Here is a 27,101-nt window from a genome sequence, read left to right as displayed (position 1 = left end):
TCCCCAGCTTGAACAAACTGATGAGAAAATTAAAAAAATAAACAAAAAAAAAACAGAATAGTTTTTATAAAACGACTTATCTCCGGCCAAGTCTTTATTTATCCCTCTTTCTCCCAAGTCCATTCTTATCGCTTCCTCTTATATTTTCCTTGGTTTTCTGATGTGAACCGACCCTGCTACCTCAACTGTTCTACATCTAACTAATTCTTTCAATGTTGTTGTTGAGCATCATTCATTCATTCACTTTGAATGATTCAAATGATTATTGTTGCCATTCGTTTCCCTGATGTCTTTCTAGTTAGAATTCTTTCTAGAAAAGCATCGTGTACTTACAGGAGGGACCAAGTGAAGGTTGCCAACATCCCTAAGTGAATGTGTTTCTGTGGAGCAAACTGGATTCAAACTTTGTGCACACAGGCTGTCAATCAGGTTAGCCACCGTCACCTTCCTGCTGCTGCTGTTGATGATGATGGTCATCATCATGGAGGAATGGATGAAAGTTTTATATTTAGTAGATCTTGAACGGTTGAGGTAGCAGGGTCAGTTTATAGGAGAAGACTAAGAAAAACATGGGAGGAGGTGATATGGTTGTTAGTCCAAGTTGTTGACCACTCAGCCGCCATCACCTTTTTTTTTTTTATTACGGGGGGGGGGGGTCGTTTATAAAGGCATGAAAGCCACTCAAGGATAAGGGTTAGTGAGCATCAGGTAGACTGTGAGAACTGCTGTAAAATACTCTGCAATTTCACAACAATTTATGTTAACTATTTTTCACCTTCGTCACAATTCTCGGTATCAAAATTCAGTACACATCTGACAAAACTCACTTCTGCCAAAAGGAAATACCTTTCTCTGATCAACAGGCTTTTTATTGAAACCGTCCGCCTTTCATATGCATATTAGATGCTCCGAAATTTTGTTACCTCATGAGATCGCCAACCTATAAGTAAAGGCAGCAGCCATTTTTTCCCCTTCATTTTAGCTACATACCCGACATTCTAACATTGCATCGTCTCAGTCTCTTACATTAGAGCATTGAATATGCTTTTTCTTTACATGAAGCTGTAAAAACTGCTGTAAAATATTGTAGTCTCACAACAATTTATGTTAACTATTCTTCTCCTTCTCACAATTCCTGTCTGACAAAACTCACCTCTGCCAAAAGTAATGCCTTTCATATGCATATTAGATGCACTGAAATCTCGTTGCCTATAAGTAAACATAGGAGCCATTTTTTTTTTTTTTTTTTTTTGTTATTCTTCTTGCCTGACGCAAACACTGCATGCTGTACAAAACCAGGTTTGTACTAATTTTTAATTCAACTCCGTGATGATCAAAATGGTGGAACTTGGGTATGGTTGTTATTATTTAAGAAGATGGCTAAAAAAGGATTATGTTAGATTGAAAAGTAATTATGTTATAATCAGCTGGGAAGCAGCTCTGTCGTATTGTGTTCCACAGATGGAGTTTTTGCTTTTGAGTTGTTAGCCATTTTAGTTTAAGAAAAAAAAAGAAATGTTGTTCGAAACAAAATGGCAATCATAAATCCAGAGAAGCTTTGAATTGTAAAAGCTAAGACGAAGAACACAGTTTCCAGGAGGTAGCCAATCCAAAAAAGTCTTGTGCAGAGTTCCTTTCTGTGTGAAAATTAAATCATACGATATAACTGGGCGTATACTAAATACGATTAGATCCTTCTTAGACAATAGGACCATCCAGGTTGTCATTGATGGATGTACATCCAAGCAGCATAACATTAATGCAGGAGTGTCTCTGAGATTGATCCTTGGACCACTATTATTTCTGATATTCATAAATGACCTCCCTGATAATATTGTATCCCAGATGGGTATATTTGCTGGTGATAAAACACTCTATAACATGCATGACGGAAGAACGGATGTACATAAATCTAAGACAATGGCTGAAACCTTAGAAAATGACCTCCAAACCATAGTGGAATGGGGCCGCAAATAGATGGTAACATTTAATGCTAGTAAGACTAAACTGCTCTCCTTTAACAATTACAAGACGCCTTTCCAACCACCGATATCCATGACAAATAACACACTAGCTGAGAATTCTTCCTTCAAACTCCTTGGTTTAATATTCACAGGCAGTATGAGCTGGAACAAATACATAGAGGACATTGTAAAGGCTGCTGCAAAGAGGTGGGTTCCCTCTATCGAGCTAGAAGACTACTCACATCTGAGAGTATCCTGTACCTTTACAAGACCACCATTCGCCCATGCATGGAGTATTGTTGCTACATCTGGACTGGTGCATTTACCATTAGCCTCTCCCTCTTAGATAGGGTCCAAAAAAAGAGTTTGCAATCTAATAGGTTCCACTTTGTAAACTAACTGTCCAACCCCTGTCCCATCGCCACAATGTTGCATCTCTGTGCCTGTTTTACAAATATTTTAATGGAATTTACTCTCATGAACTCGTTGCATTTGTGCCCCCTCGACGTACATATCCCCGACAAACTTGCTTAGCAACAAAATCTCACCCCTTCATTGTTGAGGTCTTTAAGTGCCAGAAAGCCTTCTACTCTAATAGTTTCTTCCCTCGAACAGCTAGACTTTGGAATTCTCTTCCTGCTACCTGCTTCCCTGACTGTACTGATATGCAGAAGTTCAGATGTAACATAAACCAACGTCTTATTAATCTTTCCTATCCTAGGCATGGTCCCAAATAGTAGCCCCTTACATCCAAGTGGCAATATGTCTTGTCAAGGGTGAACATGAGTCAAAAAAAAAAAAAAGGGCTAAAAGCTATGCAGGAATACTCGAGATACAGTATATTTATCGGGTGATTCCGGTTTCTGATTGCTTGCTAGCAGAACACGGCTCCATTTCATTGGTCAATTCTTATCACTCATCTATAAATAGAACCGTCCAATTTTTTGTAATCAATACCGAAAATATTGCATCATTGGAAAGAAACTTTGCTCATGGAATTTTCGTTTAGTTTTAGCCACTGATAGAGAGTAAGGGAAATTATTGTCAGTTGTTGTGGCTAGACAAGTATTTATTAATATTTTACAGTGTCGATTGAAGATCATTCAAGATGGTGGTATGAAGCTGTGCTTCATTGATTGTTTTTTTTATTCCCCACACCCTCGACGAAGGAGGGATTGAACCTAGTACTTCACTCCCATTCATCTGTTTGTTTGCACTTTTTCTCAATAACCACGTTTTTGATTTTTTTTTTAAATTTTGCACAAACATTAGTCATAGTGAAAGTAAATTTTTGCCAGAACTGATTTTCCGGGATAACTCTGGTTTCTCCCCTAGAGGGCATTATAAAGGTAAAATTGCCCTGAAATTTTTTGTTCATTCGCTTGTTTGCACTTTTTTGAATACTCACTCCTTAAATTCTTTTGAAATTTTGCACAAACAATATTCATTTGAAAGTAAATTTTTGCCAGAAAGGATTTTCCAGGATAATTCTGGTTGCCCCCCCCCCCCAAAGAGCCATTATAGGGGTAAAATTGCCCCTAAATCGTTTGTCTATTTGTTTATTTGCACGTTCCCCAATAACTATGTCTTGGCTTTTTAAAAAAATTTTGCCCAAACATTAGGCATGGTGAAATTAAATCTTTTTACTTGTAGAGGGGGACCTTTCATGCTCGGCTTTTTTACTCTGCTATTATTAGTTAGGACAAAAAAGATTTTCAGGCGTTAAATGGTAGATGTTTAATTAAATAGATTATAAGCTAAAAGGTTAAGTAAAAGTTTTTTTTTTTTTTTTTTTTCGGAGCTCGGAGTAGGTGGAAAGTATTAATGACTTAAAAGGTTACTATTATGTAAGACTAACCTACAAGATATGCTTGAATAACTGCCTACAATTCTCAAAACAAAAAAACAAAACAAAAAAGAAAGAAACCCACAGTAACTGAAAGTCATCATGAACTATTTTCAACTCTTTTGGCAATTTCGTTTTAATCAGTGTAAGTTTTGGGTTATACCCAATTAACTTTACCCGACTAGTGGGGAAAAATATATATATATATATATATATATATATATATATATATAGAGAGAGAGAGAGAGAGAGAGAGAGAGAAATGGCCTGCTTTAGCACATCCAGTACAGAGTGTAATGATAAAATTCTTGCCCTAGAAAAGCTGACTTGATTCCATTGCCATTTGATGAAAACCGGTTTTCTTTTTTTGTTGCAGACCATCTACTAGTTGGCAAGTTGTGTAGAAATATCCCAAGAGTGATAGGAGCTTTCTATCATGTCTGAAAGTGACACAATGTTCAAACGAGTGAGATTGGAAATGCACCGCTGTACAACTCATGCTCTCTACCAATCCAAGTTATGACAACAGGACCATTGCCAGCACCCTCAAAATGCAAATCTGGATGGTTCAATGCTTGTGGGTTTCCATTCATAGTCATGGTCTTTGATGTGGTTTCAAGTGAGAGTCACATCATGCCAACTCATATCTTCGAAGTCGGCTTGAAAGTCAACATCGAAGTGTACCTGGATGTGGTGATCCTCTGATGCAATCAGGTGGCCACTGGCAGCCCACAAATCCAAAGAGATCCAGGCTTGGCTTCAGAAGGAGTGCTACGACTTTGTACCCTTCTTTCATTACCCCCTCCCTCCTACCCCAACCTGAACCTGCTAGACTATTTCGTTTGGTCATACGTCGAGAATATCACCAACATGACCTCCCATATTACCAAAGCCAGTCTGATTGCCACCATCCACCGATATCTCTCCAGCAGTTGTGGAAAAGGCATGCTCTCAGTTCTGAACACAGTGATTGAGGCTGAAGGCGGCTATATTGAATAGATGTCAGCTCTACTACATAATCAAGTTAACTAAATTGATTTTTTTCAATAAAAGTTTTAAAATAAAGCTGTAGTGTTGTTTTCTTTAGGGCGACATTTTTATTGTTCCACCCTGTATTTTACATTTATGATTTTAAAACTAGTGGGGATATCCAAGGTTGCCTAATTGGTACTGTTTAATGCAATTTCAAATGCATATCAAGTAAAAATATTAGCACATACGTGCCGAAAATTAATACAAATTTTAACAATTATAAAAAATGATCCAAAAAATGATCTGCTTAGATCTTTTTTTTTTTTTTTTTTTTACTACAAAAAAATCAGCCACTATTTTTCTATATTTTCAATGTTGAATTTCAAGGAAAGCAAGGGAGATAAGTTAGTTTGTCATACATAATTGGTCGCACAACTCTTCCATATTAAAACATAAAATAAAACTTGATAATCCAACAATTTCTATTTTTACTTTTAAATATTTTTCTACAGGATCATTTTTTGGAATTTTTGGAATTTACCGAATATACTTATGTATAAGTCGATCTGCATTTTAAGACCAAAAATTGTTATTTTAAGTATTACCTGTGTATAAGTCGACTGAAGAGTCTAGACAAGTTAAATGGTCTGTCTCATGGTTCTTTCTTGCACAGATAATTTCCTTTTTGGTGTTTATTTTGTAAGACATATTATAAATTATTTCTTGGCATCTGTGAGCAATAATATGTGCATTTACGCAAGTGTGGTCTTTTTGATTTTCATATATAGAGCCAACCTGCTGCACACTTACATGCAATGAACGCAAATGTTGCTAATCAGATATTCTGATCAATGACATGCTGCAGATTCTGATTGGAAGGAAATTGTCCTTGAAGGGTCGGGCGGAGGCGTGTGCTACATACGTCTTTCCGCTCATCCTTTACCGTTTGTCTGTACTTCCTCTCCCTGCAGAACGACTAACCCGCTTACAAGGGCGCCTCGATTCACTTTTGTGGAACGAGGGTAAGCATTATGTCTGCAGAGAGGTCTGTGTTCAAAATCCGAGCGAGGGAGGCCTGGGTCAGCCCAGTCTCTTGTGTCATAGAAACGCCGAGAGATTGGCTTTCCTGGGTCGTTCGCTTGAAGGAGACGCTCCTTGGGTCCCTGTGGTTGAGAACTCGTTTCCCAACCTCAAACCCAACCCTTCGGTAGAAGGTCGTCGTAGACCGAAGGGGGAGTCCAAGTTCTTCTCCGAATGCCGAACCGCTCTTAGAGCTTTGCCGGGGACCAATGTCCTCGATCAGCCAAGGAAGAAACTGTATCGGGATTTAGTGGAGGGGACCGCGAAGGATCCACTTTGTAGGCGGATGGGATGGTCGATGGAGGTTGTCCGTTCTCAATGGCGTTGGGCGCCGGGACGGGAGATTCTGAATAACTCAGAATTCTCCCTGACTTGGCGACTGGTCCGAAATGCGCTGCCCCTCTTCGACGTACTTTTCCGGTATAAAGAACATACCAGCCGCTTCTGTCCGTGCTGTGACGAACGCGAGCCCGAAACAATCGAGCACGCATTTTTTAGTTGCAGCCGGATACAGCCCCTATTAAGGTACGTCGAGGGGGTAACAGCTCGCATCGATGCCGAGTGTCTGCTCGATCTCGACGTAGGAACTTTTGTGTACAACATGGAGCCGCCGTTCCCCAGGGAGGAAAGTTTGGTTTTCCTGGCGATCCTAGCAGTAGCGCGCATGACCATTTGGATCGCGCGCCTCAAGTTGGTCCACGAAGGGACATCTGTTCCTGATCGGGATCTGATCGTTTACTTTAAACATTTGCTTAAAGTAAAGATCAGATGCGATTGGAAGAGGTTGCCTAGAGTGGAATTTGACAAGAGGTGGGTGCACAGCACTAGTTTGTGCATCCGTCGAGGAGCCAAGTTTCAATACGTGTTCCCTCCTTAGGCATGGCATGGGCGATGCTGGGTCCTACGGAACCCATCCCGCCTAGGTTAGCATTATAAGTTCAGTAAAGTAACTCTTGACTGGTGGTACAAATGAGATCCTGTTCCTGATTTTATTTTTTGGTATTAGAGAACCTCTGAGTCTGCCCAACCCCCCCCTGCTCCTCATCTTTATTTTCTGATGCCCCCGATCATCCCCCTACTCAGAGGTCACCTTCCTACCCCCTCCATCCGTTGCTTTATTTTCTCCCACCTCCATTAAGGCGACTTCCCCAAACCCCATTAGGGATGCTCTGCTTGTTTTCGGTTCCCCGGAAAACAGTGGGGGATCTAGCCACATAGAATAGTACAGGGGGGGGTCTTACTAACAACACATTAGTAGATTTTCCTTATTTTTGAAATGAACATTTTCATTAGTTTTTTCCCACTCCACGAACATTTTATGCCAATTAATTCAAGAACTCTTTCTAATGAAATCGAACTTTATTTTCTCACACATACACACACACAAAAAAAAAAAAAAAAAAAAAAATGCACACACAACATACAGAAATGAATATACAAATTGTACATAGTTAAATTTTACATTGAACGCTGGGGTTATTAGTTAGATTAGGATCCACAGAGTGATTGAGGTATTTTGGTAAATGTTGCCAGTCAAGAGTAAGACTTCAAAGTCTCATCTGTTACGTAGTCAAAAAGACCCTGTACCCTCCCCCTCCCAATTTCTTGTAGGGCCTTGTGCCTAATTTTGTTGAATTGAATTTTTTGTACGTTTTTTTATGTTCAATTTTTTCTTTCTCAATAAAATATATAAACAAGATCAAAGTGTAGTATCTGTTCTTTAGATGCTGCACTTCCATTTCTTGTTCTCTTTCGGTGGAGGAGAAATCCTTCACGACTGAGACAATTTTTATTTTTGTACCTTTTCTCCACGTTAAAAAACGACCCTGGTGTCTAACTCTGTCCCGTGGGAAAGGCATAGTAAATAGGTACTGTAGATTCCAGTCGCAGTTACGTTTTTTAGACATAATTTATGTCACGTACTATAACAGGGCTCTACGGACAAATTTATCTTTAGTTGACCTTTGGCAACTAAACATTTTCGTTTACTACCCAAATAGAAAAGTTATTAGCCAAACCCATGTGATTTTTGGAACATGACATCTTTGTTCTGTGACGAGTACATAGATTATAAAGATTTTTCTATATTTTTTTAAATAAGTGTAATTCTAAATATGCAACAAATTTTATGTTGATACTTGAAGGTATAAACATGCTGTTTTCTTCAGGTGTGTGTGTGTTTTTTTTTAAGCAGCCTTCGTTAAAAAGGAGTACATTGTTTTATAAAACCTTTTATTCTTTAAAAAATTTGACTTTGCTCGTTTTTATTTAAAAAAAAAAAAATAAAAATAAGTTGAAAAGATAGTTTTCATCCATTAATGAGATTTGGAAAATTGTCGATGAAAAAGAAATACAATCGCTAAAAGATAAGTGTTTCATTATTTCTAGTCGCCACTTTGAACAATCACTCGCAAATGCGACTGTTTCACTCGTAATGTAGAGCCCTGTATAATAATGTAGAGCATACATTGCACGAGCTGTAATATACCATAATCATATGAATGCATGTGTTAAGTGCCATTAAGTGGTTCCATTAAATAGTTGTCAATAAATTGTTAAAACTTGTTGAACTTAGGGGAGAACAATATATTGTAAACGCTACATTTCCTAACCTAAAAAAACTGTCATATTATTACCAAATACATCATATTGACCTTAGGCCTACAGCCACGTCTAGAGAGTGAACATTACTGGTATATACTGAGTGCACAAACAAAATTATTTTTTTAAGGTTTTTGCATGTGTATGTGGATTTAGGTTAGACAGTAACAAATAAAGCTGGAGGGCTACATGTTTTGGTTTCGATTCCAGTTGATGTCAACCAAGTCATATTTTTTTTTAACTTTTGAAATCACTACTATATATTGGGTACAATATAATAATCAATAGAGAATTGGCTCTATAATAATTAATACAAAATCTGCATGAATTAAAATATCATATTGAAACATATTTTTCAATCGGGCAATGCCTAGTGGCCTGCTAGTATATATGTATATATAGAGAGAGAGAGGGAGAGAGGTTCCTTGTTGATTTTTTTAAACGATAAATACAGTTTAGTAGTGTCTTTGCCTGGAAGATTGTTTTACTTAGGAAATCGCCTATATTTTATTTGGACGTAGATAAATAATATTTTTATTATGTTTAAAACAGTGATCTACGGATGTGCATGTTTGGAGGTTCCTACCTCTCTTCAGGGTAGCTTGACTGTGTTTCTAGGAATCGAACCCGGTACCATGTATATTACAGTCTGCCGCATTAACCATTATGCTATGAAGTCCGAGATAATACTACTGTATTTTTATCATTTATAAACTTATGTTGATTTCTTGTTGATTTTTTTTAAATGATAAATACGGTTAAGTAATGCACATGGTCCAGGGTTTGATTCCTATAGACACAGTCATGCTACGATGTAGGAACCTCGAAATATGCACGTTCATAGATTACTGTTTTAAAAATAATATATATATATATAATTTTTAACATATAATTATCCACTGACACATGTTTTGTCGTCTACGACTCATCAGGGTGGCTGAATCAGCCACTCTGAAGAATCGTAGACGACGAATCCACTGACACGTGCTTCGTCGAAGCACGTGTCAGTGGATAATCATATTTTAAAAATAATACATATGCCGCTTGGGAGTACCAAAATTGGTTAAAGGGAAAATTATTCCCAACTCGCATTTAGGTAAAAATGCACTAATATATATATAATATAAAGCTGAACGTTTGTGTGTGTGTCTGGTCATGAATAGGCTCCTATATGGTTGACTATTATAGAAAACTTGTAGAACAAACATTTCCAATTATCGGTTCAAATGTCATTCATATACGTACACGTACATACATAAGTGTGTATATGTATATAAGCGTATAATGTACGTATATTTGTATCCGTATATCTATCTATCTATCTATCTATCTATCTATCTATATATATATATATATATATATATATATATATATATATATATATATATATAATATAAACCTAAACGTCTGTGTGTGTGTCTGGTCACAAATAGGCTCCTATATGATTGACTATTATAGAAAACTGATAACATATAATGATAGAAGATGTATCGAGACACAGGAATGAGTATGTTTGATCTGGCATAATGATGATTCATTAAAATTGTGGGGTCTGCGTACGTGCCTGGTCCACAAAGTATGGAAATAAAAAAATTTAAAAATTAAAAAAAGACGTTTACAAGTGTTTTTGATATAGATGTACATAATAATACTTTGATAAGTATGTTTTAACTTAAATAGGGATGGTATAATAAAATTGTGGGGTCTGCGTTCGCACCTGGCCTCCATAGAATGGAAATAGGCACAAACTTTAATAAAGACTTTTCATATCTATCTGCGTAAGTATACTTTGATAATTATGTTTCAGTTTGAAGAAATATGGTATAATAAAATTATGGGGTGTTCATTCGCACCTGACCTCCATAGAATGGAAATATGTCACAAAGTTTAACAAGGTTTTTTAATATAGATCCACAGAATATTGTGATTAGTGTTTCAGTGTGAACAGGTATGGTATAATAAATTATGAGGATTATCTATTTTATTTTAACTTTCATCATATTTTGCTTTGGTTTTGATACCCCCAAATTCGAAGCTATCTCTTTACAAGCCTTCCTTTTCATAACCTATCATACTTTCATAAATCAGAATCCATTTTCTGTAGGCTGTTTTTGAACCCAGTCAACGACAGGTACTTTTATATATTTTATATATATATATATATATATATATATATATATATATATATATATATATATATATATATTATATAGGGAATTGTATTTTCTGGTTTTGTTTGTTTTTTGGGGTTGTTTTTTTTTAATAATTTTATAGCATTTCATGTGAAAATTAACAATAAAATATACTTTAAAATATTCTCTTCGGCAAAAGTATGGAGGGTGGGGGATTATGCTTCTCCAGTTGTTATTTATCTAGATAGATTACTAATATCTATATATCTATAAAAGTGAGAATGTGTTTATGTGAGGACACTTCTCAACCTACATACTCAACGAATTTTTGACATACAGACTTGGAATTTGGTATATAGGGTATTCAGACATGTGGAAAACTTTTTATTAGTTTTCATCCGGAAAAACGGGCTGCTAAATTGAAAATTTGGTATGTGGGAAGCCGTCAGATTTTTATCTGTTTTCAGCTGTTTTATGACTGCGCATGCATGATCGTGAAATATGAGAGCTTCCTTATGTTAAGTATGAGTTTGTTTGAAAACACTCTTTAAAAGTCATGTTAAGCTGGTATAATGGTTATCGTACTAGACTCACTGTCTTTAGATTTTGGTTTAGATTTCAGCTCAAGTATTTTCTTTTTACTTACAAGAAGTGAACTGTTTAGAAAAAAGCATAATACTTTTTTTTTTTTTAATTACATTTTCACCCCAAACAAAGCACATTGCCACTTTGGTGTAGGGGGCTACTATCAGGGGTAGCAACTACTGGGGCACTATGTTGGGATTTGGGCAGAAAGATGTCGATTCACGTTACACTTGAACTTCTGCATGTCAGTACAGTTGAGGAAGCAGGGACCTGGAATGGAATTCCAGAGTCTAGCGGTTCTGGAGAAGAAACTACTGGAGTAGAAAGATCTTTTACATCTAGGGATCTCTACTGCGTGGGGGTGGGATTTAGCTGCCTGTCGGGTTTGTCGAGGGTGTCTACGTCGTGGGGGCACAAGTGTCTGCAGTTCGTCAGAGCATTCACCATTAAAATACTTATAGAACAGACAGAGGGATGCAACGTTTCGTCGATGGGAAAGAGGCTGAAGCTTAGATGCCAGTTCAGGGCCTATCAGATTGGCGACTCTCTTTTGAACCTTGTCTAGGAGCGAGAGACTGGCAGCAGATGCACCAGCCCAAATGTGACAGCAATACTCCATACATGGGCGAATGGTGGCCTTATAGAGGTACAGGATACTTTCAGGTGTCAGTAGTTTTCTAGCACGGTAGAGAGAGCCTACCTTCTTCGCAGCGGCCCTGGCAATGTTTTCAATATCGTTAGGCCAAGCAGTTTGAAAGATGTACTCTCAGACAGGGAGTCACTGGCCATTGCTATTGATGGCAGAGAAGGTTTCTTGTAATTATTGAAGGAAACAAGCTTAGTCTTGGCAGCATTGAATATGACCATCCATTTTTGTCCGCATTCCACTACAGATTGGAGGTCATCCTCTAGTGTTTTTGCCATTTCTTTAGTTATGTGTTCATTTGTTTTCCTGTCATGCCTGTTATAGAGTGTGGTGTCATCAGCATATATACCCATCTCAGAGGCCGTTTTGTTGGAGAGGTCATTAATAAATATTAGAAACAATAGAGGTCCAAGGATAGATCCCTGAGGCACTCTCGCATTTATATCATAACCCTAACCCTAACGTCGAGGACAACCTGGATTTTTCTCTTATGCATGCACGTCTCAGTTTCTTTCTGTTTTTTTTTTTTTTTACTTCATCTTTTTTTTTTTTTTAAAGGAATTTTAACATTACACTTAATACCGACGGTATTTCTGTTTAAAATAAATAAAAATTCTGCATTAATTAAAATATAATATTTATGCATATTTGAAGACTGGGCAACGCCAGGTAGCCTGCTAGTATTTATATAAAATCATAGAAGTATCTTAGTAATAGTTGCTCATCAAAATGTTCTGAAAGATAAAGCCTTTCTCTAACAAATGTAACCATGTCAGGGGTGAGGTTGTACAATCCTGTATCATGTGACCAATTAGTGTAACCATGCCAGGTAGGTCAGTCATGCATGAGCGCTGTTAAGGCATGATGTGCACTAACCTTTAGTCCCAGTGGTTACACATTTATCTTCGTCTGATAATGAACCCTTCAAAATGTAACCAGGCACTCACTGATCACTGAAATTACGGCTCTAATGCTTAGAGCATACAAAACTTGCACAACCCTAAGTCTGTGTGAAAGAATCTTTAACATGCTGACTGTTCGTTGTTAGTTGTAGAGGTTGAGCTTTTCCTTAACAGGTGCACTGATCAGCAGATATGGGCCTATCGCAGCTGTAATTCGAGCGTCAGGTTTCAGGGTAAACCTGGAAATGAACTGAATTATCTTCCAAAGATCAAAGCAATCAATAATGAATAAGAACTTCAGAGATCACTTTCTTATAAACGAAAATAATTATTGCGTAAGGTATTTTCACATTCAATCCTGCAAAGAAAAGTTAAATTATTCGGGTTCTTCTGAACTCAATCAACATAATCTGTTTTAAGATGCAAGATCTTCAACTTGAATTCTTTCAGACAGCTTCTTGATTGGAGGAGGAAGAAAGGGCATTTTTACTTAGCTCTTTCAGGGATCTCAGCCCAAAGCAGTCAACCCAAAAAGCGCAGACAAGTCTCTCCTATCTGCTAAAAACAATGGTCTTTTATGAAAACCCTGATTATGACCCCCCCCCTACTCTCTGAGATTAGCATTTCTTTCTCTGTCGTTTGGAGATTACCCCCTTTTTCTTCTATTCTCTTTTCTCTTTTCTTTCTTCTTCTGAAGCACTTTTTCCTTTCTTTCTTTCCTTTCTGAACTCATTTTCTCTCTTTCTCTTTTGTCATCCAAGTTATTATAGTTATCATCTGCAAGATGGTCTCTTGCTTGACATAAGACATATGACTTACCGCCAATAATTCCATGTACATCAAGCCAGACTGTGTTGCCAAATATCTATTTCATTTTGCTGAGAAATTAATTTTTCCCCACAATATCTCAACAAAAACATATTCTATCATTCCTTTGGGCATATAGGACATTTTGGCCAAGTGTAAACGCCTCCGACCACACCTAACCCTCAGCCTGTAAGTAAGATAATCTGGTGCTTACTAATGCATGAAAATTGTATTATAAAATATTTAAGTTTGAAATAGCTTTTCCATGGGTCTGTCAAATAGCTTTTCCGTGGGTCTGTCGGGCTTAAGTTTGAAATAGCTTTGTCTTAGGTCTGTCAGGCTGGAATTTGAAATAGCTTTCCCATGGAACATGAAATCCATTAGCATATTATTATCATGTAGATATTTTTTTAAAGTCGCTTTGTATCGAATTTCACAAATAATCTGCAGAATGATTGATATTATTGAATTTTTAGGTAATACAATACAATTTACAATTGCTTTAATTCTCTCTGCCTCTAGGGTTTTCCTTCAATCCTCCCCCCCCCTCAAAGATTCATTTGTTAACAGCTGCAATTCCATTAATTTGAAGAGGAAGGGGGGGGAGGAATATTCAAGAAGAGTGTCTATTTACATTTTTTATTGAACAATGAGAAACCTTTTTTGGAGTTCAGTTTTTTTGTTTGTTTTTTCTTAAATTTATTTTTATTATTATTATTATTTTATTTTTTTATTATTATTTTTGATAACCCAATTAGACGTCTGGATTTGTAGAAAAAAATATAGGCATTTTCCTAGAGAACTTGTCCCCCTCCCTCCTCCGGATCATAAGCAGTGGTGGTGGAGGGATATTGACTTTTTCTTTTTTTTTTATTCACGTCAAAAAAAAAAAAAAAAAAAAAAAAGGAGGAGGGGAGAAGAGAAAAGGGGAAGGGAGAAAAATGGAAAAAAATTGTACTGAACAATTTAACTAGTTTAGGAAATGGTTAATAATACTTGATTAAAGAATATTTGAATATAACAACTACAGAAGAAAAAAAAAGTAAATTTTTAAAGTAACACTTTCAAAATAACTAAATTAAAATAAATAGATAAATAAAAATAGTGGTAATTAAGTAAAAAAAAAATAAATTTCAAGCTGATAAGGTTATGAATATATAATAGTTGATATGGTTATGAATATATAATAGCTGATAAGGTTATGAATATATAATAGTTGATAAGGTTATGAATATATAATAGTTGATAAGGTTATGAATATATAATAGTTGATAAGGTTATGAATATATAATAGTTGATAAGGTTATGAATATATAATAGTTGATATGGTTATGAATATATAATAGTTGATAAGGTTATGAATATATAATAGTTGATATGGTTATGAATATATAATAGCTGATATGGTTATGAATATATAATAGCTGATATGGTTATGAATATATAATAGCTGATAATGTTATGAATATATAATAGCTGATATGGTTATAAATATATAATAGCTGATAAGGTTATGAATATATAATAGCTGATAAGGTTATGAATATATAATAGTTGATATGGTTATGAATATATAATAGCTGATAAGGTTATAAATATATAATAGCTGATAATGTTATGAATATATAATAGCTGATATGGTTATGAATATATAATAGCTGATAAGGTTATGAATATATAATAGCTGATAAGGTTATGAATATATAATAGTTGATATGGTTATGAATATATAATAGCTGATAAGGTTATGAATATATAATAGTTGATATGGTTATGAATGTATAATAGCTGATAAGGTTATGAATATATAATAGCTGATAAGGTTATGAATATATAATAGCTGATAAGGTTATGAATATATAATAGCTGATAAGGTTATGAATATATAATAGCTGATAAGGTTATGAATATATAATAGCTGATAATGTTATGAATATATAATAGCTGATAATGTTATGAATATATAATAGCTGATAATGTTATGAATATATAATAGCTGATATGGTTATAAATATATAATAGCTGATAAGGTTATGAATATATAATAGCTCAAATTAAAATAACAATAAAAAATGTTTATTAATGAATACCAATTAAAATAAAATAAAATAAATTCATTAAAGGAAATCAATTAAAATAAAATAAAAAACTTTTTAAATTGAACAAAATATTCAAATTAATTAACGAAGGATTGAACCATGGGTCTTTACATCTCATATGGCTATGGTCGGTGTTATTAAATTCGTAAATAAATCGTGGGAACAAAACAATACACCTTGATAAAAAGAATAAAATGAATAAATCGAATAAATATGCCCCAAAAATTAATTATTGAAGTAAAATATTTGTCAGTAATAATCACAATTAAATAATATTAATACAAAAGAATAGCTTAAAGAACATCCAATAATTTATTATTACTTTTGAGTTTACTGATAAAATATAAAATAAATTAAGTATGTGATCTAATTTCAATATATTAAGATATAATTAAAAATAATAAAAATTGAGATATATTTGAATTTAATAAATTAGAGTAGATGAAATATAATTTATGGAATGATAACCAATAGTTATACCAGCTAATTGTTCATTTGAATATTCTAATTTAATTGAGATTATTGATAAGTAAAACTCATAGATATCGATTAATTTATACTGAAATGTTTTAAATGTTTATTTTTTATTTTGATAAACAATAGAATTCAAGTTATAATATAAATTGGATTAATAAATAAATAATATATAATGAAATAACAATAAAACTCGATAAATATACTATTTAACAATATAATTTTAAAAAAATGGTTTAATATAACAAGGTTTGATAAAAGGGAAACAACTCATTTAAATTTAAAAGTGAATTATTGGCCTTTACCTGTATGTAAACACGTTACTATAAAATATTACTAAGGGAAATTTGATATTAAAATTATGATTAATTAAAAATTATTAAATGGCAATAAACAATAATACTTTATGTAATAATTGATTTAATTAAATAGTAATAAAACTGAATTACATATGGATATGAAATTTAGATAAAATGAACAATTTGTATAACCAGAAATAGAATATATATATATATATATATATATATATATATATATATATATATATATATATTGTAATTAGTTTCGTATAAAATTAAATAAATATATAGACGTATGTTGTACATATTACAATTATTAATATTATCTAAGTAAATATATAGGGATTAATTATAAATAATAAATTAGTAAAATATTAAATAGAATATTTTTAGTAGTGTATATCAAAATTAATACAAATCATTAATACAAAAATTTAAATTTGAGTGACTTTACTTGAAAATTCAAAATGGCGTAATAAAAGATAAAATAAAAGGCAATTGCAACTTCTCTTCCAATTGCTATTTCTTCTAATGAGTTAAGGGCAAAATAGATTTATTGATTGATATTAATTCATTGATTAATTAAATGAATGATTTTCCGCTATAAAACTATTAGTGTCAAGAATTGTAAATGTTAACTTAATTAAAATTAATTGCAAGATGGTCAACATCATGAAATTTGGAATATAGACTTGTGTCATTTGTATTATATACTAGCTATACCCTGACATGTGTTGCTGTGGCTCAATTTGGCGCAATGAAAAAATTCCAAAATGAGGAAATGCATGTTTCTTATATGCTTAATTCCCAGTAATATTTTGTTTTATTTTCAAAGCTATATAGACATTTTCTAGTTTGCTGACTCTTGAACATGCAATATAAATTGTCCTTGTGTGAAACAGTCAGTATGTAGCTGTAGGCCACACAATTGTAAAGATTGTCCCTGAACTTTGTTGATGGTGATTGCAAATGACAATCAAATTGGAAAGTGCAATTTCCTAAAGTGAAATGTCATATCTGGTGGAATCATAGGAATGCGTGGAATGAAGATATCTGCACCTGTGAAAGGTCCTGTTACGATTGTTGCTTCTGTAATGTTGTCCATTAATTTTTGGACTGCAATCCATGTGCCATTGCAAAGCTTGGGTTGGTTTATATTTCGCAACATGTAAATTAGTACACAAATTTTAAATTGCAGCACATGTGGTGGCATCCCTGGCAGATCTAGTGAATTCAAAAATTCTGTTGGGTAATTAACCACTTTATCTGCTTCCACGACAGTGTCAATGAACTTGTATGTGACTACCTCACTTGGAATTTTAAGCTGAATAATATTGTTAAGTTCATGGATGTCTTTGTATTGAGCTGGCAGAATAGCTCGTTCACTCAGCCAACTAGAATTCTTATAATTGATTTGAATATCTGGAAAAAACTTTTATACCGACTCTTCTTTTGATGTAACTAAATTACAAAAGTTAAGAATCAACGAAATTCACCCTTAACTCGGATCAGCTGGCACTTTTCCATACCCAATTTCCCACAATTGATGCAAGAATTTCTCTGCAGACTGCAACTGGATATGCATGTTTTGAGTTAAGTTTGGAGGCAAGCATTTATTTCATCTGCTGGTGTTGATTGAGGAATTACAGGTAACGTTTGTCTGAAATCTCCTACAAGCAATACTACTGCATTCTCAAATGGTCTGACATTGCCACGCAAATCTTGCAAGGATCGATCAAGTGATTTTTTTTGTGTGCCATTGTGCATTCATCCCAAGCCATAAGTTTGCATTTCTACAATATTTTTCCCATGCTGGATGTTTTGAAGATATTGAACAATGAATGTTTAATAGTAATTTCAAAGCTGAATGATAGTAAGGTCGCAGCTATTCTGCATGCAGCAAGAGCTAAGGCTATGCCACTTTGTCATCGAATGGCTGCCAAAATCAATTTAATTAGAAAGGTTTTACCAGTTCCTTCTGGTGCTGTTCAAGGTAGCAGTAATTTCCAAATAACTTCTATTCTCACAGTAAGTAAATTAGGTGACTAAAACAGGATTTATCCATGTTTTAACAATGCATTATTCACTGTAATTAATTTAGGAGACTAAAGTAGGATTAGAGATCGATAGATAGAGAGGGATTGAGAGATAGATAGTAACAGAGGAGGAGGGAGAGTTTGAGGCAGTGAGGGAGAGAAACAGAGGAAGAGAAAGAGAGAGGGGCTCTAAGAGAGATGGAGAGAGTGATAGAGAGATGGATGGAAAGATAGATATAAAGAGAGGAAGAGAAACAGGATGAACTACACTTCACTGTTTTTTTCCTCGACCAGTGGAGAAATCCTTCTAGACTGAGGCAATTTTTATTTTGTTACTATCCAGAGTATCCCTTTTTGGAAGCTGGATTTTCCACATATTAAAAACCGACCGGTACTTGCTCAGAACATGACATCAACTGCTGGTTTTCGCCGAGCGTTGCCGATTATCAAAGCTACTCAAGGAAAATACTGAAGAAAACATGTAAATATAATAAAATCGCAAGTCACAATTATTATTTTTTGTCATTTCAAAATGGTCGACTGTTGCCAAAAAGAAATGATGTTGAAAAAAATAGTTTTTTTTAATATTTTTAATTTTTAAATATATAAAAACATACTTAGATTAGATAAAAACGCTATCGCAAAATGTCGAGGCAATCGCTTCAGTGATTTTTTAGATTATCGATTACGAACAAACATGTTTTACATTTTTATTTATATAGATTAATATAATCTGTTTATTATACAATATATAGCTATACAAATATATATATATATATATATATATATATATATATATATATATATATATATATATATATATATACTAGTGATGGGATGACTCCAATATTTTTTCCTATTCTGATACAATTTCCGATTCTATTCCTGTGGAATTTTTTAATAAAGAGTTATTTTGAGGGAAGGGAGTTATCGCAAAAACCATGGAATATTTACATATAATTTCCTAAACGTAGAAATAGACTTAAGAAAATAATCTATAGTTTTTAGTTTTACTAGTAGTTTAAAATTAATAAATATTTTTCGTTCCATCATTAATATGAGCCATGAAAAATTAAGTTTTAGTTAAAAACAACCAAATCAGAACAATGAAAATCGTTTTTGGCATCAGAAAGTAGGCACAAATTTTTTCAATTCCCAATTCCAATTAATCATCCTAATACTTATATATATATATATATATATATATATATATATATACAATTATTATTAAATGCCTACAAACATTAGTATTTCATCCTTTGGGAATCTTCAGTGTAGAGTGTCATGAATAACAACGGTCGATAGATTTGAGCCCGGCAACAGAAGCCATCTCTGGCTTCATTCTTCATTAGCAAGGACCTAATCCATTTGGCCACCGTTAATGTTTTTAACGTCAGTTTAATCATTATATGATGATCTGCATATATCTATAATATAAAGCTGTGTGTGTGTGTGGTCACGAATAGGCTCCTATATGGTTGACTATTATAGAAAACTGATCACATATAATGATAGAAGATATATCGAGACACAGGAATGGATATGTTTGATCTGGCATAATGATGATTCATTAAATTGTGGGGTCTGCGTACGTGCCTGGTCCACAAAGTATGGAAATAAAAAATGTAAAAATTAAAAGAAAACGTTTACAAGTGTTTTTGATATAGATGTACATAATAATACTTTGATAAGTATGTTTTAACTTAACTAGGGTTGGTTTAATAAAATTGTGAGGTCTGTGTTCGTGCCTGGCCTCTATAGAATGGAAATAGGCACAAACTTTAATAAAGACTTTTCATATCTATTTGCGTAAGTATACTTTGATAATTATGTTTCAGTTTGAAGAAATATGGTATAATAAAATTATGGGGTGTTCGTTCGCGCCTGACCTCCATAGAATGGAAATATGTCACAAAGTTTAACAAGGTTTTTTAATATAGATCCACAAAATATTGTGATAAATGTTTCAGTGTGAACAGGTATGGTATAATAAATTATGGGGTTTATCTATTTTATTTTTACTTTCCTCATATTTTGCTTTGGTTTTGATACCCCCAAATTCAACCCAAATTTACAACTCTTCTTTTTCATAACCTATCATAAATCAGAGTCCATTTTCTGTAGGCTGTTTTTGAACCCAGTCAACGACGGGTACTTTTGCTAGTATATACATATATATATATATGTTTGTTTTTTTATTATTTCAACCTCAGGTGTATTAACTTAATTCATTATAGGCTGTTTCAATAGATGGGGTAAAAATTATCCGTCTATATCGTCAGATGATTTAAGTTAAAATAAATTAAAGGAAAAATAATGTTTTTTGATTACATATGGATATTAAAAACCAAGAGAGTGGGTGTAATGGTTGGGGAGGGGGTAAAAAACTAGAGAAAAAATATATAAATATAAATTAAACAAAAAATTAAAAATGGAGGGTTGAGCCAAATAATTTTCTTAGATCTGTTTTTGTAGGTGGGTTTGGTTTGATATAGTTGATGGTGATAGTAGTATATCCACTATTTTTTAAAGCTGCTTCATAGAAGGGTTTGTGCTCATTCAAAATTTCTCGTTTTGACGAGTTTGTACTAATTCTATTTTTGTTGAATTTGGGGATGTGGTTAATGATGTGTTTTAGGTTGTTGGATAATGGGTGTATATATATATAATGGATTGGAATTGTTTTAAGTATAAGTTTCATATATATTTTTTGCTGGGTTAAAAGTAACATTGAGGAAAAAATTCTTCAAATTAGTTAACACCTTCTTCCCTCCAAATAACATTTATAAATATAAAAGCGAAAATGTATGTATGTATGTATATGTGTTCGCTTTTTCTGTGTGTCTACAAAAGACTTTTTTCAGAGAAGCGGTCGCTCGCTTCACAACTTTTTAAAACTTTTTATATCACATATAAATCGTAATATCTCACAGTTAGCAATGAAGCTCGCCTGTCTATTTAATTTGCTCGATTTCGGGAAGATAAATATTCAACATTTGTCACTCGCCGCATGTGGGTTAGTCTTTTTCCTATAACATCTTGGGGGCGAGGAAAAAAAGCGTTCAGCAGTAAATACTATCCTGCAGTCAAACTTGACCTCATTAACGCATTAAAACAAGCACCTGCTAAATCCAAGTAATTAAATAAATTCAAACATGTTTCCGTAAGCATGTCGCGGTGGGGCAATGGTTAACGTCGATGGTTAACAATGGCGCGGTGGGGCAATGGTTAACGGCAATGGTTAACGTTGCACATTTTTATTTTCACAACTTTGCCTCAACGGTTCGGGTTCGATCCTCATACTTACTTTTTTTTTTAACCCCCCCCCCCCCACACCTCCAAACACCCGGGCAACGCCGGGTACACCTCGCTAGTATTACATAAAATCTTAATAAATAATTATAAATTCCTTGAGAAACGAGTCTATATTTTATTTCCGAATTAGTCAATCCAACAGAAACAATGACTTGCAAAAATGTTGACGAAAAAAAAGCGACCTCTCCGTGTACAAAACTGCCCAGTTGAGAGTGAAGGAATTGATGTTTTTGGCCAATTTTTCCATATTTGTCATCCGAAGGATTGAGCTTGAAAACGATACCTATCTGGTCAGATTCCGACGCGCTTTTTGAAAGTTTCTTGACAGACATAGAAACACACACATATGCATGCACACACACTCACACACACACACACACACACACACACACACACACACACATTTTGTATAAAATGTTTTTGACTCCTAATGGGGGTATGAGACGAATGGATTCGCCAATCATTTTTATAACCAACGGCTGTGCTAAACAACCAATGAAAACGTTCCAAAATTATTATAAAAATTGTCGAATTTTGGATTCAATCAGTTCGCCGTTTACTACGCCACGGACCGCATTTAATTCTTGGCCGCCATCTTGATTACTGCTCTGAACTACGCCGCCATCTTGGTTACTGATCTGAACTGCGCCGCCATCTTGGTTAGTGATCTGAACTACGCCGCCATCTTTGTTCAACACAATATCTCAGAACTTAATAGGTTAACTACGCCACAGACCGCATTTAATTCTTGGCCGCCATCTTGGTTACTGATCTGAACACCACCGCCATCTTTGTTCGACACAATGTCTCAAAACTTAACATTTTGCCTTTTATTTATTAGACTAGCGGGGGTGCCCAGCAGTGCCTGGAGGTGTGTGTGTGTGGGGGGGGAGTAAATCTAAACAAAATGGAAACTAAAGAATAAGCGAAGTAATAACTGTTTAAATATTATTAAAAAAAAACGATGTTAAACTTCTTAAAATAATCGGTAAAACAAAAACAAAAAAAAATAGTGAACATGATGGAAAAAAAAATGAACGTGTAAGCGAATGATGTTAAAACTTCTTAAAAAAAAATCGGAAAAAAAAAACTGAACGTGATGGAAAAAAAAAAAAAAAGAAAAAATGGCATAAATAACCGTTTCAATATCAAAACTTAAAAAATCAAAAAAAAATTTATTTGATACCTTTCGATCGAACCTGCAATCTAAAGGTAACAACACTGCTACTTTGACCGTTGTGCTATGACCGTGTGAGCGAATTTAAGTTGCTTTTTATAATATTTAAACTAATTCAAGGAACGTCTTTTGCGCATGCGTATTTAGCTAGGTTTTCATGAAGGAATGATTTTTGCTACCCTTCTCTGTAGAAAAGTGTCCTGTTGAGGGTGAAGGAATTAATGTTTTTAGCCAATTTTTTTATATTTGTCGTCCAAAGTTTTGAGCTTCAAAATGATACCGATCTCATAAAAATCTGTCGCCTGTGTGGAAAGTTTTTACGAGACATACAAACATACACACAGACACACTCAGTATGCCTTTTATATATATAGATTAGAAGATAGCATGAGACGGCCATCTGAGGAGTCTTGATAATCGCTCAAAAGTCGAAAATAAAACAAAAATACTGGTAGAAACCTGCCCAATAACATTTATTGGATGAGTTTCTACCAATATTTTGTTTGATTTTTAAAAATTTATTTGTTATGTATTGCTATACTGCCTCTTTAACAATTGTCATCGTTTTTTTTTTTTTTTGCATTTAAGGAGACGGAAGACAACGAATATAGCGATCCTGTTGAAAAAGCTAGCAGCACATCTCGGCAGAACGAGGACTTCAAGAATTTTGACATCGTCAGAGCAACACAGTATGGAGCATACGACAGGTGCCGAGAGCTGATCGAAGCTGGTTACGATGTTAACACGTTAGACAAAGAAAATGTCAGCCTTCTGCATTGGGCGGCTATCAACAACAGGGCTGACATCGTCAAGTAAGGCATCGTCTTTTTTTCTTCCTTCTCTGCCCCTATCACATTTCACTTTTTTGTAGATAGGGTCCAAAAAGAGTTGTCAATCTAATCGGTCCCACTTTATCAACTAAGCTCCAGCCCCTGTCCCATCACCGCAATTTTGCATCACTGTGTCTGTTTTACAAATATTTTAATGAAATGTGTTCTGATGAACTCGTTTCACTTGCACCCCCTCGACGTATGTATCCCTGACAAACCCGCTTAGCAATAACTTAGCTTTGCTGTTGATGTTCCTAAATGCCAGAAAGCTTTCTATTCTAATAGTTTCTTCCCTCGAACAGCTAGACTTTGGAATTCCCTTCCTGCTGCCTGCTTCCATGGCTGTACTGATATACAGAAGTTTAAATCTAACATAAACAAATATCTTGTTAATCTTTCCTAGACATGGACTCAAATAGTAGCCCCTTACGTCCAAGTGGCGATATGCTTTATAAGGGACGAACATGAGGTAAAAAAAAAAACAAAAAAAAACGCGATTTTTGGAATATGACAACTTTGTTCCATGACAGGTACATACAAAGATTTTTCTGTGCTTTTTTTTATTTTGTTAATAAGTGTAATTCTAAATATACACTGAATTTTATGTTGAGACTTTAAAGTATAGACATTCGAAATTCTTCGGATGCTTTTTTGAACAACCTTTGTTAATAAAAAAAAGAATATTGTTTCATTAAACCTTTTATTGTTTAAATAATTTGATTTTGCTGGTTTTGTTTCAAATAATAATAATAATAAAGGTCGAAAAGATATGTTTTACTCAGTAATGAGCTTCGGAAGATTGTCAGTGTAAAAAAAAAGCCAAAACCTATATGGTCCCCCAACTGATGCCTCGAATTTTAGGAGAAAAATAAAAATCAGCCCCAAAAGATGTGTTTTTCACCCCCTAAAACACCCCTGGGGCTCAAGCTCCAGAATTTTCCCAGAGTCAAATATTACGTTTCCAGATGTATATTCATGTAATCTTACTTTTGGGTAATTTTCAGCAAAATCTAATGGTTGGAAAAGATTCTATGTCCTGAAAAGTGCTATTTTTGACCATTTTAACTCCTTTTGACCCCCTGGGGATGCAACCAGAATTTTTATTAAAAAAATAGTAGCCCCTTACGTCCAAGTGGTGATATGCTTTGTAAGGAGTGAACATGAGTTTAAAAAAAAAATTTTTTTTTAAAGTAAAAATAGTTTTATTTAGATTCTTCGGACTACTATTCTCATCTTGTGTGTTATTCTCGCAACGTTTCAGCCGAGGTAACCATCCTAACTTCTTCAGATATGAGGTGCTTTCAATAAGTTTCCAGACTTTTTTTCGTATAGCCACTTTTATTGATAATACACACATGAAACTCTAGTCCCCTCCAAAGTAATTTCCCCCGGCTGCAATGCACTTGTTGTACCATTCCAACAACTTCTGGAAGACCCCATGGAGGTGCTCTTGTGTGATCATGTCTATGACCTTTGTCACAGTCTCTTTCATCTCCTCAATTGTCCCATAACAGGTTTTCCTTGAGCTTAGGGAATAATCAAAAGTCACAGGGAGCAAAGTCTGGACTATAAGGAGGGTGAGGAACTGTCTTGATGTCCATCTTGCTCAAATAGTCTGTGACAAGGATGAAGTTATGGACTGGTGCATTTGTGCAAATTTTCCGCATCTTCAGTTCTTCGCAAATAATTGTGTGTACAGTTCCCACACTGACATCAAACTGTGCACATTGTTTCTATAGACATATGACAGTCCTTATCCATGAAATTCTTTATTTGGCCAATCAACTCTGGTGTTCTGACTTCCTTACTCCTCCCACACCTCTCATCGTCCCTCACACACTCCCTGCCTTTCTTGAATCTCTTATACCACTTAAGAACTGATGCTCAATTCATGCAAGATGGTCCAAAAGCAGTCTGAAGCATTCCATACTGTTCTATGGCATTTTTTTCAAGTTTAAAACAGAATTTTATTGCATATTGTTTTTCTAAAGTGTCCTCACGTCCAGATTGCATTTTTCGAAATTCACCAGCTGTGACAATCAGACTTTAGTAGAGTGTATTCCAATTCCTGCTGTAGATGCTCATCTGAACCTGAAATCATAAAAAATTGGTCAGTCATCTCATAAGATGTATAGCAATAACATACTGAATTTTCAACTGTCTACAACAATTTTTTAATGCCTGTACAATAAAGTCTGGAAACTTATTGAAGGCAGCTCGTATTTTGTCGAGCCTGGTAATCTGTCTGTTGAATTCTGAGAATCTGCTTGAAATTTTGAACGGAACTTTATTTAATCCACGAGGGTAGCATCCTCTTGTTTTGTCAGCTATGACTGGGTAGAAGGCCCAAGTAATTCGCAGTTGCATTTTGAGTGTTGCCTGTGCTAAAGATTGAACCTTCAACATTCAAAAGTCACTTACAATTGAAATTTACCAAATACTCTAACTTCTATGCCACAGGTCCTTGGAGACTCCTACACTGCTGACACCAGAAGAACTCTGGTTTACATCCTAGGTCAACTAAATAATGTACACAAAATTGCAAAAATTCACATTGTTTTCACAAATATCGAAAAGTACATTCCTTATTATACACCATCCCCAATCCAACAAAAGTTGTGACTGATTACATTTATTCAAGGAGTAGTGATCGCAAGAGGAGATAATTCACGTTTTCCGTGTTCAAGTAGTAGCTATTATAAGGTAGGACAACTCTAACTTTATTAAAAAAAAAAAAAAAATAGTGATTGGAGGAGGAGACAACTCCTGCTTTACTTGTTCAAGAAATAGTGATTGGAATGGAAAGATTAGTGATCACTAGGGCTATGACAACAGCATATTCTTTTCATTGTTTTAACTCTTGAGTATAGATCTGATGCAATTAGACACAGTTAATCAACCGAGAGCCACATCACTCTGTATAAAAGCATATAAGATATCAACGGATACACACTCGAGAGTCAAAACAATGAAAAGAATATGCTGTTGTCCTAGCCCTAGTGATCACTTTCCTTGTCATACTGAATCTGTCAGAATTATTTAAAAAAACTTGCTGTTTTATCATTGCAGATATTACGTTCTCAAGGGAGCCGTCATAGACAAATTTGGCGGAGACTTAAATTCGACCCCTTTGCATTGGGCGACCAGGTAAGGGAATTTTACTTTCACTTTTGAATTTTTTTTATCATTTTGCTCCAGTTAGGAATGGGGAATCCTACTGGATGCCAGACAATCAGCGGTTATTTCATACATTCCAACAAAAAGATCTTTTTAGATTCTAACCATCCATTTGAGTGCAATTGTTCATATCTCTCTTGCACTTGGTTCATTGGATAT

At 34.5% G+C, this 27,101-nt stretch overlaps 1 protein-coding gene across 1 annotated transcript in view; it reads left to right on the top strand.

The window, feature by feature from the left end:
- The window catches only part of LOC145265529 (palmitoyltransferase ZDHHC17-like), a 125,817-nt gene that overhangs the window by 33,008 nt on the left and 65,708 nt on the right, over window positions 1–27,101 (top strand). Inside the window, exons 2-3 of the mRNA XM_080121457.1 lie at window positions 23,524–23,747; window positions 26,835–26,912. Of these exons, the coding sequence (XP_079977583.1) occupies window positions 23,524–23,747; window positions 26,835–26,912 (302 nt within the window). The remainder of the gene's footprint in view (window positions 1–23,523; window positions 23,748–26,834; window positions 26,913–27,101) is intronic.

Source organism: Euprymna scolopes, chromosome 40 (assembly GCF_053919585.1).
Source record: "Euprymna scolopes isolate OS-2025 chromosome 40, ASM5391958v1, whole genome shotgun sequence".
NCBI lineage: Eukaryota > Metazoa > Mollusca > Cephalopoda > Sepiida > Sepiolidae > Euprymna > Euprymna scolopes.
This window is presented reverse-complemented; position numbering and strand designations above follow the sequence as displayed.